At 43.3% G+C, this 14,738-nt stretch overlaps 1 protein-coding gene across 1 annotated transcript in view; it reads right to left on the bottom strand.

Annotated features, from left to right (window-relative positions):
* ELP2 (elongator acetyltransferase complex subunit 2) overlaps nucleotides 1-14,738 on the bottom strand; it is a 373,658-nt gene that overhangs the window by 300,053 nt on the left and 58,867 nt on the right. Inside the window, exon 7 of the mRNA XM_077492004.1 lies at nucleotides 14,520-14,586. Coding sequence (XP_077348130.1) covers nucleotides 14,520-14,586 — 67 coding nt within the window. The remainder of the gene's footprint in view (nucleotides 1-14,519; nucleotides 14,587-14,738) is intronic.

Genomic DNA, 14,738 nt, shown 5'->3' with positions numbered 1-14,738 from the left:
TAGAGTGGCTTAACCTTTCCCACTCTAGAGATACAAATGTTAGACGCGTTTCACACACTAGCAGGTGTGCTTATTCAAAATGAATAAGTACATCTGTTAGTGTGTGAAACATGTCTACCATTTTTACTGTCTGTAACACTTGGGATGTTCTTTATTAAACAAGAATTTTCATGGATCTTGGCTGCACGCCAAGATCCATGCACGCCATTTCTTCATGGTTGATCGTATGTGGAGCACCTGTGATATCATTAGGCTTCCTGTCTCACCCGGAGCAGCAAGTTCTTTTGTTTGGATATTCGATCTGATAGTTGCAGACACTAGGAACTGTTTACATCCTCTGTCTCCTGGCATCATCTGCACAGTACAAGCCCCATAGAAGTCTATCAGCCCCATTTACTTCAATCTTTGGTCAGGAGACACAGGGAGAGAGAGGCCTCAGACTTTTATGGGGCTCTACTGCACAGGAGCCCCAGAGGAACTTGGAGCAAAATGTAAGTAATTCTGAAGGCCTTGGCCATAAGACCAAGGTAAGTAAGTATGCATCCCTGGAGACAAGGGGTGGGATTGGTTAGGTTACCTTAAAAAGTATTCAATTAAACAATACAACGCTGCCTCAAGATCCAAGGTGTTCCACTTATTCACAAAAAAGTTAATAAAAGAATACAAAAATTTAATTGTTATATATGGAGGAGACCAGGATATAGCTTAGCTTGTATTATTCATTAATCAAAACTACTAAAAAAATAAATACAAAAAAACAAAAAACAAACACAAAATGTAAATGACCACAATACCATATCTAAAAACATAACTGGGCAATTATAAAAAAAATACCGTAGCTGTTACGGAAGAAAAGGCCTCCCTAAAAATAATTCTCTCAAGCAAAAAAGTAGCACCATAAGCAAAAAAGGAACCAGTTTGTTATATATAAATTAGGCAGTATGAAATCCTCAAACCAGAGTCACACAGCCATTAGCATAGTAAAAAAAAAAAAGTATTTGATCCCCTGCTGATTTTGTACGTTTGCGCACTGAAAAAAAAAAGATCAGTCTATCATTTTGGTAGGTTTATTTTAACAAAAATATCCATAAAAAAATAAATAAAAAAAATACACATTTAAAAAAAAAAATGTAAATTTATTTTCATTTTAATGAGCAAAATAAGTATTTTATTGCCTATCAATCAGCAAGAATTCTGGCTCCCAGGTGTCTTCTATACAGGCAACGAGCTGAGATTAGGAGCACTCTCTTAAAGGAATTGCTCCTAATCTCAGCTTGTTATCTGTATAAAAAGACACCTGTCCACAGAAGCAATCAGATTCCAATCTCTCCACCATGTTAAAGACCAAAGAGCTGTCCAAGGATGACAGGAACAAAATTGTAGACCTACACAAGGCTGGAATGGAAAGGCCATCACCAAGCAGTTTGGTGAGAGGGTGACAGTCGGCACAATTATTAGCAAATGGAAGAAACACAAAATAACTCTCAATCTCTCTCGGTCTGGGGCTCCATGCAAGATCTCACCTCGTGGAGTTTCAATGATGAGAACTGTGAGGAATGAGCCCAGAACTAAACGGGCGAATCTTGTCAATGATCTCAAGGCAGCTGGGACCATAGTCACCAAGAAAACAATTGGTATAAACGCTGAAGGACTGAAATCCTGCAGTGCCCGCAAGGTCCCCCTGCTCAAGAATGCACATGTACATGCCTGTCTGAAGCTTGCTAATGAACATCTGAATGATTCAGAGGAGAACTGAGTGAAAGTGTTGTGGTTAGATGAGATCAAAATCAAGCTCTTTGGCATCAACTCAACTTGCCGTGTTTGGAGGGGGAGGAATGCTCCCTAGGACCCCCAAGAACACCACTCCCACTGTCAAACATGGGAGGTGGAAACATTATGCTTTGGGGGGTGCGTTTCTGCTAAGGGGACAGGACAACTTCACTGAATCAAAGGGACAATGAACGGGGTCATGTGCTGTCAAATCTTGGGCGAGAACCTCCTTCCCCCAGCCAGGGCATTAAAAATGGGTTGTGGATGGGTATTCCAGCAGGACAATGACACATGGCCAAGGCAACAAAGGAGTGGCTCAAGAAGAAGCACATTAAAGGTCAGGGAGCTGAAGGTTCGAGTTACCAAATGTCAGCCTCATAACCTTAATGACTTGGAAAGGATCTGCAAAGAGGAGTGGCACAAAATCCCTCCTAAGGTGTGTGCAAACCCGGTGGCCAACTACAAGATACATCTTGTAGTTGGCCACCTATTTTGATTGCCAAAATAGGTTTTGCCACCAAGTACTAAGTCATGTTTTGCCAAGGGGTCAAATTCTTATTTCACTCATTAAAATGCAAATCAATTTATAACTTATTTGACATACATTTTTCTTGATTTGTTTGTTGTTATTCTTTTTCTTACTGTTAAAATAAACCTACCATGAAAATTATAGACAGCATTTCTTTGTCAGCGGGTAAATGTACAAAATCAGCAGGAGATCAAATACCTTTTTTCCCTCACTGTATATGGATTGTATGTTGTATGGTAGGTTTCAAATAAACATAAAGCTGAGAACAGACCACTTATTGCAGATATCCCAATATAAGCTGCACATGCCTAGATTGTCACAAGGATACAAATAAAATACCAAACTGTAGCTTCACTGGGATCTCTATAAATAAGGGCTATTTATATACATGTGGATAATGCTGGAAAACTCCAAGGGAAGGCTCATGCATTACACTTGCCTGGGTATACCATAGCATAGTTCATCACAAATATCAGATGCAAAGTAGCACTTTATGCCTCTACCCAGTGAGCAACTCTTAAAAGGGATTTTTGCAAGCGTCAGTCAAACTTGATGAGCCATGACATGAAGATTACACATCCACGTTCACTAAATAAAGGAAGAGGAAACTTAGCCATCCATGTTAGCCCTGAAAAGTCCAGTCTATATCATAAGGTTTTATGTGCTAAAGCCCATCTATATAGAGAGAATATACATGGTCTGGTCCACAAAATTATTAAAGGGGCACCCCAACATGCTGGAATAGAGGGGGAGAAAAGATAGCAACCTGACCAATTTCGCTGGTCAGGTCAGCTTCATCAGAGGCAGATTATCAGAGAGATTATGTTTTTAGATATGGTATTGTGGTAATTTACGTTGTGGTTTTTGCATTTTTTTTTGCTTTTATATATTATACTGAGCTGTCTCCTGGGTCTCATGATCTCATTGTATCTTGGACAGACTGTAGTTGGAATACAGAGGTAGAGCCTAAGTCAGGTTTTTATCTTAAAAGGAGCAAAGAGGGTAGGTGTACTTTCTTTAAAAATGCAGAAAGTTTTTAAGGTTGAATAGTGTAGGTAAGGGTTAAAATCCCCATCCATTTATTTTTTGCGGTCGGTGTCCTGTTGGAGTAATTTTGCTTTACATATTGTCCTGAATACAGAGCCTGATGTGAGTAGAGAAAAAAAAAAAGAAATTGCCTGCTATCTAATATAGCTACAAGTGAGGGTGTTTCCCTGTGAGGTACTCAAAAAGTAGTAAGCGTGTCCAGGCATATGTGATAAGCCAGGTGTATACCATACTGTACCAAATCGTTATAGCGAATGGGTGGGAGGAAGCGCCTGAGTGCCTGAATTTCCTAAAAGGGCTCTAGGCAGGAGTGGCGTTAAAATCTAAATAAAGAGTCTTTACAAAAGGAAAATACTTAAAGCGGAGGTCCACCCTAAAATGGACCTTCCGCTCATCGGATTCCTCCCCCCCTCCGGCGCCACAATTGGCACCTTTCAGGGGGGAGGGGGGTGCAGTTACCTGGATAATCCAGGTAACTGCACCCACTTCCGGGCTAGCTCTCTGCGGAAAGGGGCGTACATTACGCCCCTTTCCGCAAGTGCCCCGCTGCCTGCTGGGAAACACACAGATCCCAGAGGCAGCGGGGACCGTCCTCATTGCGCAGCGCGGCTCGCGCATGCGCAGTAGGGAACCGGGAAATGAAGCCGAAAGGCTCCATTTCCTGATTCCCATACCCAAGATAGCGGCGGCAGCACTCGAGTGTCGATCTAGAGATCGGCTTCGGGTGCCGACATCGCGGGCGCGCTGGACAGGTAAGTGTCACCATTTTAAAAGTCAGCAGCTGCAGTATTTGTAGCTGCTGACTTTAAAAAAAAAAAAAAAAAAAACGCGGAGTCCCGGCGGACTCCCGCTTTAACTCAGCCTTGGCTTCCGACCCTTCAGGGAGGTACAGGTGTCTTAACCTTACCTCCCAGGAAAGCTGGGTGTTTGAAAACCTGTGAGAATCCACTCTAGCCTAGCAGTGGGGCCTGAGTAAAGCCTTTTTATTTTATTTTAAGTTCCAAATATAAAACAATATGCCAAAATGGCAATGTAACACTTACCTTAAAGTTAAACTTTATGGGTGACGAAATGTACAAATTTTGCATGTATGCTGATGATGTGCTGATGTTTATAACAAATCCTCATGTCTCACTCCCCAACCTTTTTCTAACACTGTCGCACTTTGCGAAGGTCTCTGGTCTTTCCATTAATGTCTCCAAATCTGTGGCCCTCCCTATAGGTTTTGCTCCCAATGATTTGGCCCTTATTAAACAAAACTACTCCTTTACTTGGGCCACTTCCCACATTCCCTACTTGGGAGTAGGACTGCCCAGGAATTTCCGCGATCTCTTTGGGGTCAATTACCCCCCATTGATTAGTAAACTTAAAAATACTATTAAAAGCTGGCTCTCTTTACATATCCCCTTTATAGGAAGGATCACAGCGCTCAAAATGGTCATCCTCCCCAGGCTGTTATATCTGTTTCGCTCCCTACTGGTTAAGCTCTCCAAATCTTTTCTCCTCAACCTTCAATCACATTTCAACAGATGTATTTGGAATAATCGATCGCCCAGGTTTGCTAGGGGGGTCCTGTACAGCTCTATGAGAAGTGGAGGTCTGGGGGTTCCTCAGATTTGGTTGTATTATCTTACCTGCAGATTTACGCAACAAGCACAGTGGTCGATCCCTAACTCCAGAGTCCCTTGGGTGAGGTTTGAGAGTGATTCGATAACACCCTTTTATCTCCCTGGCCTTATGTGGTCGACGCATCGACCTCACTCTACTTTATACACGCTTAATACTATAGTTGCGGACAGTCTCCTACTGTGGCACCGCTACAAACACAAATACAACCTCATCTCGGAGAGCCCTATGGGAGCCTCTTTCCTGGGTGATCCTAGGTTCCCCCCAGCCTATCTCCATGCTGAATCTTTCGGATTGTGGGTTCAATGTAAACTTACTCAGTTGAGGGACTTTGTGACGGGTTCTGACTTCGTTCCCTTCTCGATATTACAGACCCAGCACCAACTCCCAGACGGGGAACGTTTCAGATACTTACAAATCCGCCACTTCTTTCTCTCCCATTACAGACTCCGGTCCCAGACCCAACTCACTATATTTGAGGATTTATGTTTTAACTTCCCACGCCAAAAAGGCCTGATCTCCCTGATCTACAAAGCTCTTGAAGGACATGCTGCGGTATAGATCACAATGGGAGAAGGAGTTGGCGCTGGAGACCGGTGTGGTAGACTGGGAAGAGGGATGGAACAATATGCGTAAATGCACTAGATCCTTAACAATCAGGGAAACGGCTATTAAAGTAATCACCAGATGGTACTACACCCCGGTGCGTTTGCACCAGATCTATGCCCATACATCCCCTAACTGTTTTAGAGGTTGCAATCACCTGGGCACCTTTGTTCACATCTTTTGGGACTGTGGTTTGATTCGCCCAGTCTGGTAAGAGGTTTTAACCACTTCAGCTCCGGACCAATAAATACCTTAAGGACCAGAGGTGTTTTTGCAATTTCGCACTGCGCTGCTTTAACTGGTAATTGCGCGGTCATGCAATATTGCACCCAAACGAAATTTGCGTCCTTTTCTTCCCACAAATAGAGCTTTCTTTTGATGGTATTTGATTGCCTCTGCGATTTTTATTTTTTGCGATATAAATGGAAAAAGAGCGAAAATTTTGAAAAAAAATGATATTTTCTTCTTTTTGTTATAAGAAAAATCGAATAAACTAAATTTTAGTCATACATTGAGGGCAAAATTTATTCAGCCACATGTCTTTAGTAAAAAAAATGTCAATAAGCGTATATTTTTTGGTTTGCGCAAAAGTTATAGCGTCTACAAACTAGAGTACATTTTCTGGAATTTACACAGCTTTTAATTTATGACTGCCTATCTCATTTCTTGAGGTGCTAAAATGGCAGGGCAGTACAAACCCCCCCCAAATGACCCCATTTTGGAAAGTAGACACCCCAAGGAAACTGCTGATGGGTATGTTGAGCCCATTGAATATTTATTTTTTTGTCCTAAGGGATTGAATAATGACAAAAAAAAAAAAAAGTACAAAAAGTTGTCACTAAATGATATATTGCTCACACATGCCATGGTTATATGTGGAATTGCACCCCAAAATATATTCCGCTACTTCTCCGGAGTACGGGGATACCACATGTGTGGGACTTTTTGGGAGTCTAGTCGCGCACGGCATCCCGAAAACCAATCACCACCTTCAGGATTTCTAAGGGTGCAAATTTTTGATTTCACCCCTCACTACCTATCACAGTTTCGAAGGCCATAAAAAGCCAAAATAGCACAAAACCCCCCAAAATGACCCCATTTTGGAAAGTAGGCACCCCAAGCTATTTACTGAGAGGCATGTTGAGTCCATGGAATATTTTATATTTTGCCACAAGTTGCGGGAATATTACAAACTTTTTTTTTTTTGCACAAAGTTGTCACTAAATGATATATTGCTCACACATGCTATGGGCATATGTGAAATGACACCCCAAAATACATTCTGCTGCTTCTCCTGAGTACAGGGATACCACATGTGTGGGACTTTTTGGGAGCCTAGCCGCGTACGGGACCCCGAAATCCAAGCACCGCCTTCAGGATTTCTAAGGGCATAATTTTTTTATTTTACTCCTCACTACCTATCACTACCTATCACAGTTTTGACGGCCATAAAATGCCAAGATGGCACAAAACCCCCCCAAATGACCCCATTTTGGAAAGTAGACACCCCAAGGAAACTGCTGATGGGTATGTTGAGCCCATTGAATATTTATTTTTTTTGTCCTAAGGGATTGAATAATGACTAAAAAAAAAAAAAATGTACAAAAAGTTGTCACTAAATGATATATTGCTCACACATGCCATGGTTATATGTGGAATTGCACCCCAAAATATATTCAGCTACTTCTCCCGAGTATGGGGATACCACATGTGTGGGACTTTTTGGGAGTCTAGTCGCGTACGGCACCCCGAAAACCAATCACCACCTTCAGGATTTCTAAGGGTGCAAAGGCCATAAAATGCCAAAATAGCACAAAACCCCCCCAAATTACCCCATTTTGGAAAGTAGACACCCCAAGCTATTTACTGAGAGTCATGTTGTCTGAACGAAAAAAAAGAGATTGATCGGTGGGTATGCCCACCATTAGATACCTCCCTTCATCCACCCACTTCTAATGATGGACATACATGCACCATTTATATATGGCGAAGCATGGGGGCATCCTCCCGCAAAAAAGTTATGCCGCGTACATACGTTCAAACTTTTCCATGGGCAAGCCCCCTGTCGGAATTTTGACCGTATGTACGCGGCATTAGGAGCAAAATCACTCCTCCACCCCTTATGCCCCCATGCTTCGGCATATATGCTCTTTTTTAACTGTGGTGGTGAAATCACCGCCTACAGCACTGGAGTCACGGCTTTATGTATCGTGGGAGCAAACGCTGTTGCTGTCAAGATAAATAAATCTGCGCTGCAGCTGAATGGCGTACCTGCTAAGCAAATTATGGTTAACGTTAAAACAAAGTAACATCCCAGTAAAACCTTACCATACCATACCTGCAAAGCAATTGCCAAAAAAAACAGTAAAAAATAAAACATTTTTTAACACAACCTGTGCCTAAAATATATATATGCCGAAGCATGGGGGCATCCTCCCGCAAAAAAGTTATGCTGCGTACATACGTTCAAAACTTTTCCACGGGCAAGCCCTCCGTCGGAATTTTGACCGTATGTACGCGGCATTAGGAGCAAAATCGCTCCTCCACCCCTTATGCCCCCATGCTTCGGCATATATGCTCTTTTTTAACTGTGGTGGTGAAATCACCTCCTACAGCACTGGAGTCGTGGCTTTATGTATCGTGGGAGCAAACGCTGTTGCTGTCAAGATAAATAAATCCACGCTGCAGCTGAATGGCGTACCTGAAAACATGAAAAATGGTTAACAATAACACAGTAAACAGTAAAGTATAAAAAATTTGAGAGAAGAGAGAGAGAGAGAGAGAGAGAGAGAGAGAGAGAGAGAGAGAGAGAGAGAGAGAGAGAGAACAATAAAACGACAACTATTTTTGGTTTTTATATTTTATATATTTTTTGGTTTTTTTATTTTACTTTTTTTTTTTTTTTTTTATACACTTTTTTTTGAACTGTAAACTGTAACTGTAACCGTTCGGGTCTCTCAAAATGCGATGGCATCTTGGGAGACCCTGTGTAAGTGTGCCTAGCCTGTGAAATGCTGTACCCTACACTAATACTTCACTAGTGTGTGGTAGCGTTCAAAACACTCACCCTGACAAAGACCAGGATTGCCAGGACAGCGTGGACAATAAGAACGGGTGTCACGCCTATATCCGCGCTTGCTACAGACACGACATCTTTTTTGGGGGGCTCGTTGGGTAGGGGTACTCGGGAGGACATAAGAATAATGCCTCTCATGCAGCCGGCTTACTGCATTTGGTTGGGAATGGTGAGGTACAGAACCGTCTGGAAACAGAAGCTCTGTGACAACCTCTCTTTGGAAGAAAAGAAAGGTTAATGTTCCGCCTGAAGTTTTGTATAGCACAAAAGCATTCAGCAAAGCCAATTGAAATAAGTAAGCAGACACTTTTTTGTACCAGCGTCTGGTCTTACGGGAAGTTAGATACGGCGCCAACATCTGGTCATTGAGGTCCACCCCTCCCATATTTTTGTTATATTCGTGGACACAGAGGGGTTTCTCCACAATACCAGTCGCCGTAGAAATTTGGACCGTCGTGTCTGCATGAACGGAGGTAAGAACGAAAACATTCTTATTATCCCTCCACTTCATAGCGAGCAAATTATTACACCGATAGCAGGCTCTCTCCCCCAGCCTAAGACGGGAATCTACAAGCCGCTGGGGAAAGCCCCGGCGATTAGGTCGCACGGTGCCACATGCTCCAATCTGATTATCAAATAAATGACTAAACAGTGGCACGCTGGTGTAATAGTTGTCCACGTACAAGTGGTACCCCTTTCCGAATAAGGGTGACACCAATTTCCACACTATCTTGCCAGCGCTTCCTATGTAATCAGGGCAGTTCTCCGGCTCTACGTAACTATCTTTACCCTCATAAACCATAAAGCTCCATGCATAGCCTGTGGCCCTGTCACAGCACTTATAGAGCTTGATCCCGTATCTGGTACGCTTGTTGGGAATGTACTGTTTGAATGACAAGCGACCAGTAAACTTAACCAGGGACTCATCAACGCAGACAACTTTTTGGGGAGTAAACAAGTCTGCAAAACGTTGGTTGAAGTGGTTTATGAGGGGCCGAATTTTGTAGAGCCGATCGTATTCAGGGTCTCCACGTGGACGACAAAGTTCATTGTCACTGAAGTGCAAGAACCGCAAGATCTGCTCGTATCGTTTCCTGGACATGGAGTTAGAGAACACGGGCATGTGGTCAGCCGGATGCGTGGACCAATAAGCCCGCATCCGCATAAATTTGTGTGTGCCCATGTTGAGGGAAAGGCCCAAAAAAGTCTTAAATTCGGAAACCGTAACTGGTTTCCAATCTCTGGCAAGAGACGGCAACTGGGGATTAGCAGCGATGCGTTGACCAGCATATAAATTGGTTTGGTCCACAATAGATCTATAGAGATCTTCCGTGAGATACAGAGAATAAAAATTGAGTGGCGTAAAATCATCTGTATCCACCTGAATACCGGGTTGGGCAGTGAATGGGGGAAGTACGGGTTCTGCAGAAGTGGTGGGCACCCAATCAGGATTGGCGAATTCTGCAGGAAGGGCACTATGGGTACGACGGGCCTGTCTTTGTCTTCTTCTTGGTGGCAGCGGGACACTACTTGTGCTTGCCACCTCGCCAGCTTGAACTGCACTTATGGGACTCGCCACGTCACCACGTGATACTGCAGTGCTGGATGTACGTCCAGGGTGTACTAGGCCGCTGGTGCTTGCCAGTTCACCAAAAGGATGAGCGGCGCTAGTACTGGCTCTATACTCCATACGAGGGACTTGCGGTTCCTGCACCTCAACAACATCAGAAAATCGGGGTCGGGTACGCCTGACAATAGCAGGGACCTCTTCTTCGTCGTCAGAGCTATCTGACATGGAGGCGCTGTCCTCTACAGGTTCGTATTCTGAGCCTGAATCTGACAGATCAGTGTCTTCCTCTTCACTATCTGTCATGCTCAGAAACGTGTAGGCCTCTTCACTAGTGTACCTTCGCTTTGCCATTTTGGGCTCTAAATTTAGGGGTACAGTAGTGAGACTCACAGGTAAAAAAGCACCTAGCCTGTCAGCGACTGTATAAAACGCTACCAAAAAAGACTGTTAGCGATCGCAGGGATCAGGCCTGACTCTGCGAACGCTGCAGTTATGTGTGTTGTGTTTTGTAAGTGACAGCGATCGATCGATACTGCACTTGGGTGGGCTGGGCTGGGCTGGGCTGGGCAGAGGGGCAAAACGCAGGTGCTAGCAGGTATCTGGGCTGATCCCGCTAACAATGCGTTTTTTTAGAACCCTAAATTGCTGGGCACGCTAGTATAGATCTGATCAGATCAGATATTGATCTGTTCGGATACTATACCACTAAGGGAGGTGTATGCTTTGCGCGTGTGTGTTAGCGGTGCTGGCACTAACCTAGCACTGCCTGGGGCGACGCAGACCCTTTCTGACCCTAAAACCAAATTTATATCACCCGCCGGGTGATCAGGGGTTAAAACCTTTATTGGGTATTTATATGGGGGTACCTGAAGCTTTATAAAAAGCTGACGGGGAACCTAAATAACTAAATAACTGGCTAACCAGCGTCACCAGTGACACTTATGCAGCGATCGCTGGTGAAAGGGTTAACTCTAGGGGCAATCAAAGGGTTAAAACCTTTATTAGGTTATATATCGGGGTACCTAACGGTATAAAAACCTGGCGTTGAACCTAAAAAAAAAACTAGCTTCCTAGCGGGACCAGTGACACTATTGCAGCGATCAGAAAAACGATCGCTTAGTGACACTGGTAAAAGAGGGTGAAAGGGTTAACTGGGAGGGCAATCAAGGGGTTAAACCTTTATTAGGGGGGGGTAGGGGGCTACCCTGGACCTAAAGGGGCCTAACACTAGCTGCCCTGACACTTTTTACAGTCACAACTGACACTAAATGTAGTGATCAATAAATAAATGAACACTGCATTAGTGACACTGTGACTGGGGGGGGGGGGCGATCGGGGGGGGTGATCGGGGGGTGACTGGGGTGAAATGTGTGCCTGTGTGTACCTATGTGTCAGTGGACTGTTGGTGCACTTACTTGAAGGTCTTCACTCCTCGCTGTCCGGTTCAAAAAGACCGCCACGAGGAGTGTGACATCACTTCCTCCTCCTGTGTTTACATTTTCACAGGGGAGGAAGTTCGTCACTGGCCAGGAGCGATCGAGAGGGGATGGGCGGAAACCAACGGCCATCCCCTCATCGCCGATCGCTCCGGCACCGAAAGGGACCGCCGTATCTAGCGGGAGGGGGTCCGATCGGACCCCCCACCCGCTAGAAGGCATTCACGTACATTTACGTGATTGTGCCTGCCTGTGCCATTGTGTTGACGTACACTGGCAATACGGCGGTCCTCAAGTGGTTAAGGCTGATGGACAAGCTCGCTGGCCGGGCGCTGTCCCTCACTTATCACCACTGTCTACTCTTCCAGACCCCGCCTGACACCCCAAAACACTTTGTAAGGCTCGTTCGCTCCATATGTGTCTCTATGCTATGGACTATAGCACTTCACTGGAAGTTCCCGTCGATCCCTTTGTCTCAAGTTCTGTCACGCATTGATCAAGTAATGCTGACTGAGAAGATTTTCCATACTCTGCAGGACACGACTCACATATATGACCTAAAGTGGAACCCATGGTTCCTATTCCGTTTACTAAAATGATCGCACCTTGAGTTTTTTTTTCTCTTGGCTATCTGCAATTTTTTCTCTTTTTTTTATTTCCTTTCTGAACTTTTTCTCCTCTCTTTCTCTGTATGATCTATTCTTATACATTTTAGATATGCTGGTCAGCACATTGAATGTTTTATCTTTTCTCTTTTTTGTGGTCTTTTGTTGGATGTAAGATCTACACTAATGTTTATAATCTTTTGTTTGGTCTGTAGAGCCCTACGGTCTGTTTACCACTTCATTGCAATCTTGTCATCCAACTGCTGATGCTGTATATGTCATCTGTTCATTTTTGCTGACGCTGTTTTCTATTTATCGCTTTAATAAACTTTTTTGAAAACAAAAAAAAAAAAGTTAAACTTTATCAGGTTTATAAATGTAATATTCAAATTTCTAATACACTGGAATTGAATGTGGAAATGTCCTTGGTTTTTGAGGGGTTTGAACTTATTGATCCTACCAGTTTGATGGTTTTCTGTGGAGGGCCAATAATGCAACGACACCAATGCTGAATTTCCAGCAGTGTTGTCAGCCGATCTACTCGCCGCCTTCCCATTTTTCTATTCAAAGCAAGTACCCCAATGTTTAATTTAGGCAGGCGTGCTGACAAGGAGCAGCTGTTCTACAAGCAGCTAAGGAATGCAGGGACACAAAATCATACACCAGAAAGTGCATTCTCCAGAGATGTATGGGTTATTGTATTGCCCACCCATTGCTCAAAAGAGAAAAAATTCTGACAATGTTGGCAGAACCAACAGGTACTTTGAAGTATATGTTAGAGAAATCATGCTTAAAGTGCTGCTATACATATCTATGTCTATGAACTTGCCACCTACTGTAAAACACTTAAAAAATTAGTTATTGTTTGAGGCTAAACAAACACTTAAAAAATAGCTCAGTGGGAAGTTACTCTGACTATTCCAGTCTGAGTGGAAAGGAAAAAAGCATCAAAAGGAATTTGAGGATTAACTTCCATATTTATCAGCGTATTACACGCACCTTAACTTTGTGTGTGTGTGCATTTATGTCTGTCTGTCTGTCTATGTGTCTGTATGTATGTATGTATGTATGTATGTCTGTCTGTCTGTCTATGTGTCTGTATGTATGTATGTATGTATGTATGTATGTATGTATGTATGTATGTATGTATGTATGTCTGTCTGTCTGTCTGTCTGTCTGTCTGTCTGTCTGTCTGTCTGTCTGTCTGTCTGTCTGTCTGTCTGTCTGTCTGTCTGTCTGTATGTGTCTGTATGTATGTATGTATGTCTGTATGTCTGTATGTCTGTGTGTCTGTATGTGTCTGTATGTGTCTGTATGTGTCTGTATGTGTCTGTATGTGTCTGTATGTGTCTGTATGTGTCTGTATGTGTCTGTATGTGTCTGTATGTATGCCTGTATGTATGCCTGTATGTGTCTGTATGTATGCCTGTATGTGTCTGTATGTATGCCTGTATGTGCCTGTATGTATGCCTGTATGTATGCCTGTATGTATGCCTGTATGTATGCCTGTATGTATGCCTGTATGTATGCCTGTATGTATGTGTGTGTGCACATGTGTTTGTACATCTGTGTACACGTGTCTGTATGTATGTGTGCGCATGTGTGCGCATGTGTGCGCGGCGTGCATTTGTCTGTATGTGCATGTGTGTGCGTGTGTGCGTGTGTATGTATGTATGTTACTTTTAATCCGGACCCCCCCATTCTTATACCATCAAAAATGCTTTTGTAGGGCTCCTCTGAAAAGCAATCCATGCACAGATCTCTCTTCAGAGGCATTTGAATGGCAGTAAAGAGGCATTATGTTGCCTCCTCACCACGTGTTTTAAGCCCGTAAATGCAACATCTGTGTAACTGCGTACTGTGTGTAGGGCCGCCCATTCATTTCAATGGACTTCCCTACTCACAAAAATGCAGGGAAAGAAGTTCCCAGGCTTTTTTTTTTTTTTTTTTTTTTTAATTGCACTGCACCAAAAGCACCCTACATTTTGCAATGTGTGGGGTACCATTAAGAATTAACGGTACCCCCTAAAATGCAGAGCATTCATCTGTGTGTTGGGAATGAGCGCGACAAAGGCAAGAGGATTCTTGTTGGGCCGTGTATTAGTGCTCGAATGGACACACTTACACCGAATTTTCAATGGTTCAAAGAATGTCAGGCAAAATGGTCGGCCCTCACGCATGTTCACTTCATCAAATCTGGCCCTCTTTGAAAAAAGTTTGGACACCCGTGCCGTACACAGAAGGAGGAACTTACCATTTATGGCAAACTCCACACCTCTCACCCAATCTTCGTGTCCAGGAAGTATTTGTGTCTTCTGAAACTAGAATGAAAAAGCAAAATCAAACCAAATAAACAGTATGTTTACTAGAACTAAAGACATACATATTTAGTAAAACAAAATGTCAGAATGAACAGTAATCGAATACTGTAGGTGTAAATTTTGCAAGAATAGTGGTTACATTTGCACAATAT

Source organism: Lithobates pipiens, unplaced genomic scaffold, assembly GCF_037356315.1.
Source record: "Lithobates pipiens isolate NorthernLeopardFrog02 unplaced genomic scaffold, aLitPip1_a1.2 Scaffold_19, whole genome shotgun sequence".
Classification (NCBI taxonomy): domain Eukaryota; kingdom Metazoa; phylum Chordata; class Amphibia; order Anura; family Ranidae; genus Lithobates; species Lithobates pipiens.
Note: the sequence above shows the minus strand (reverse complement) of the source record. Positions and strands in the feature narration are given on the sequence as shown.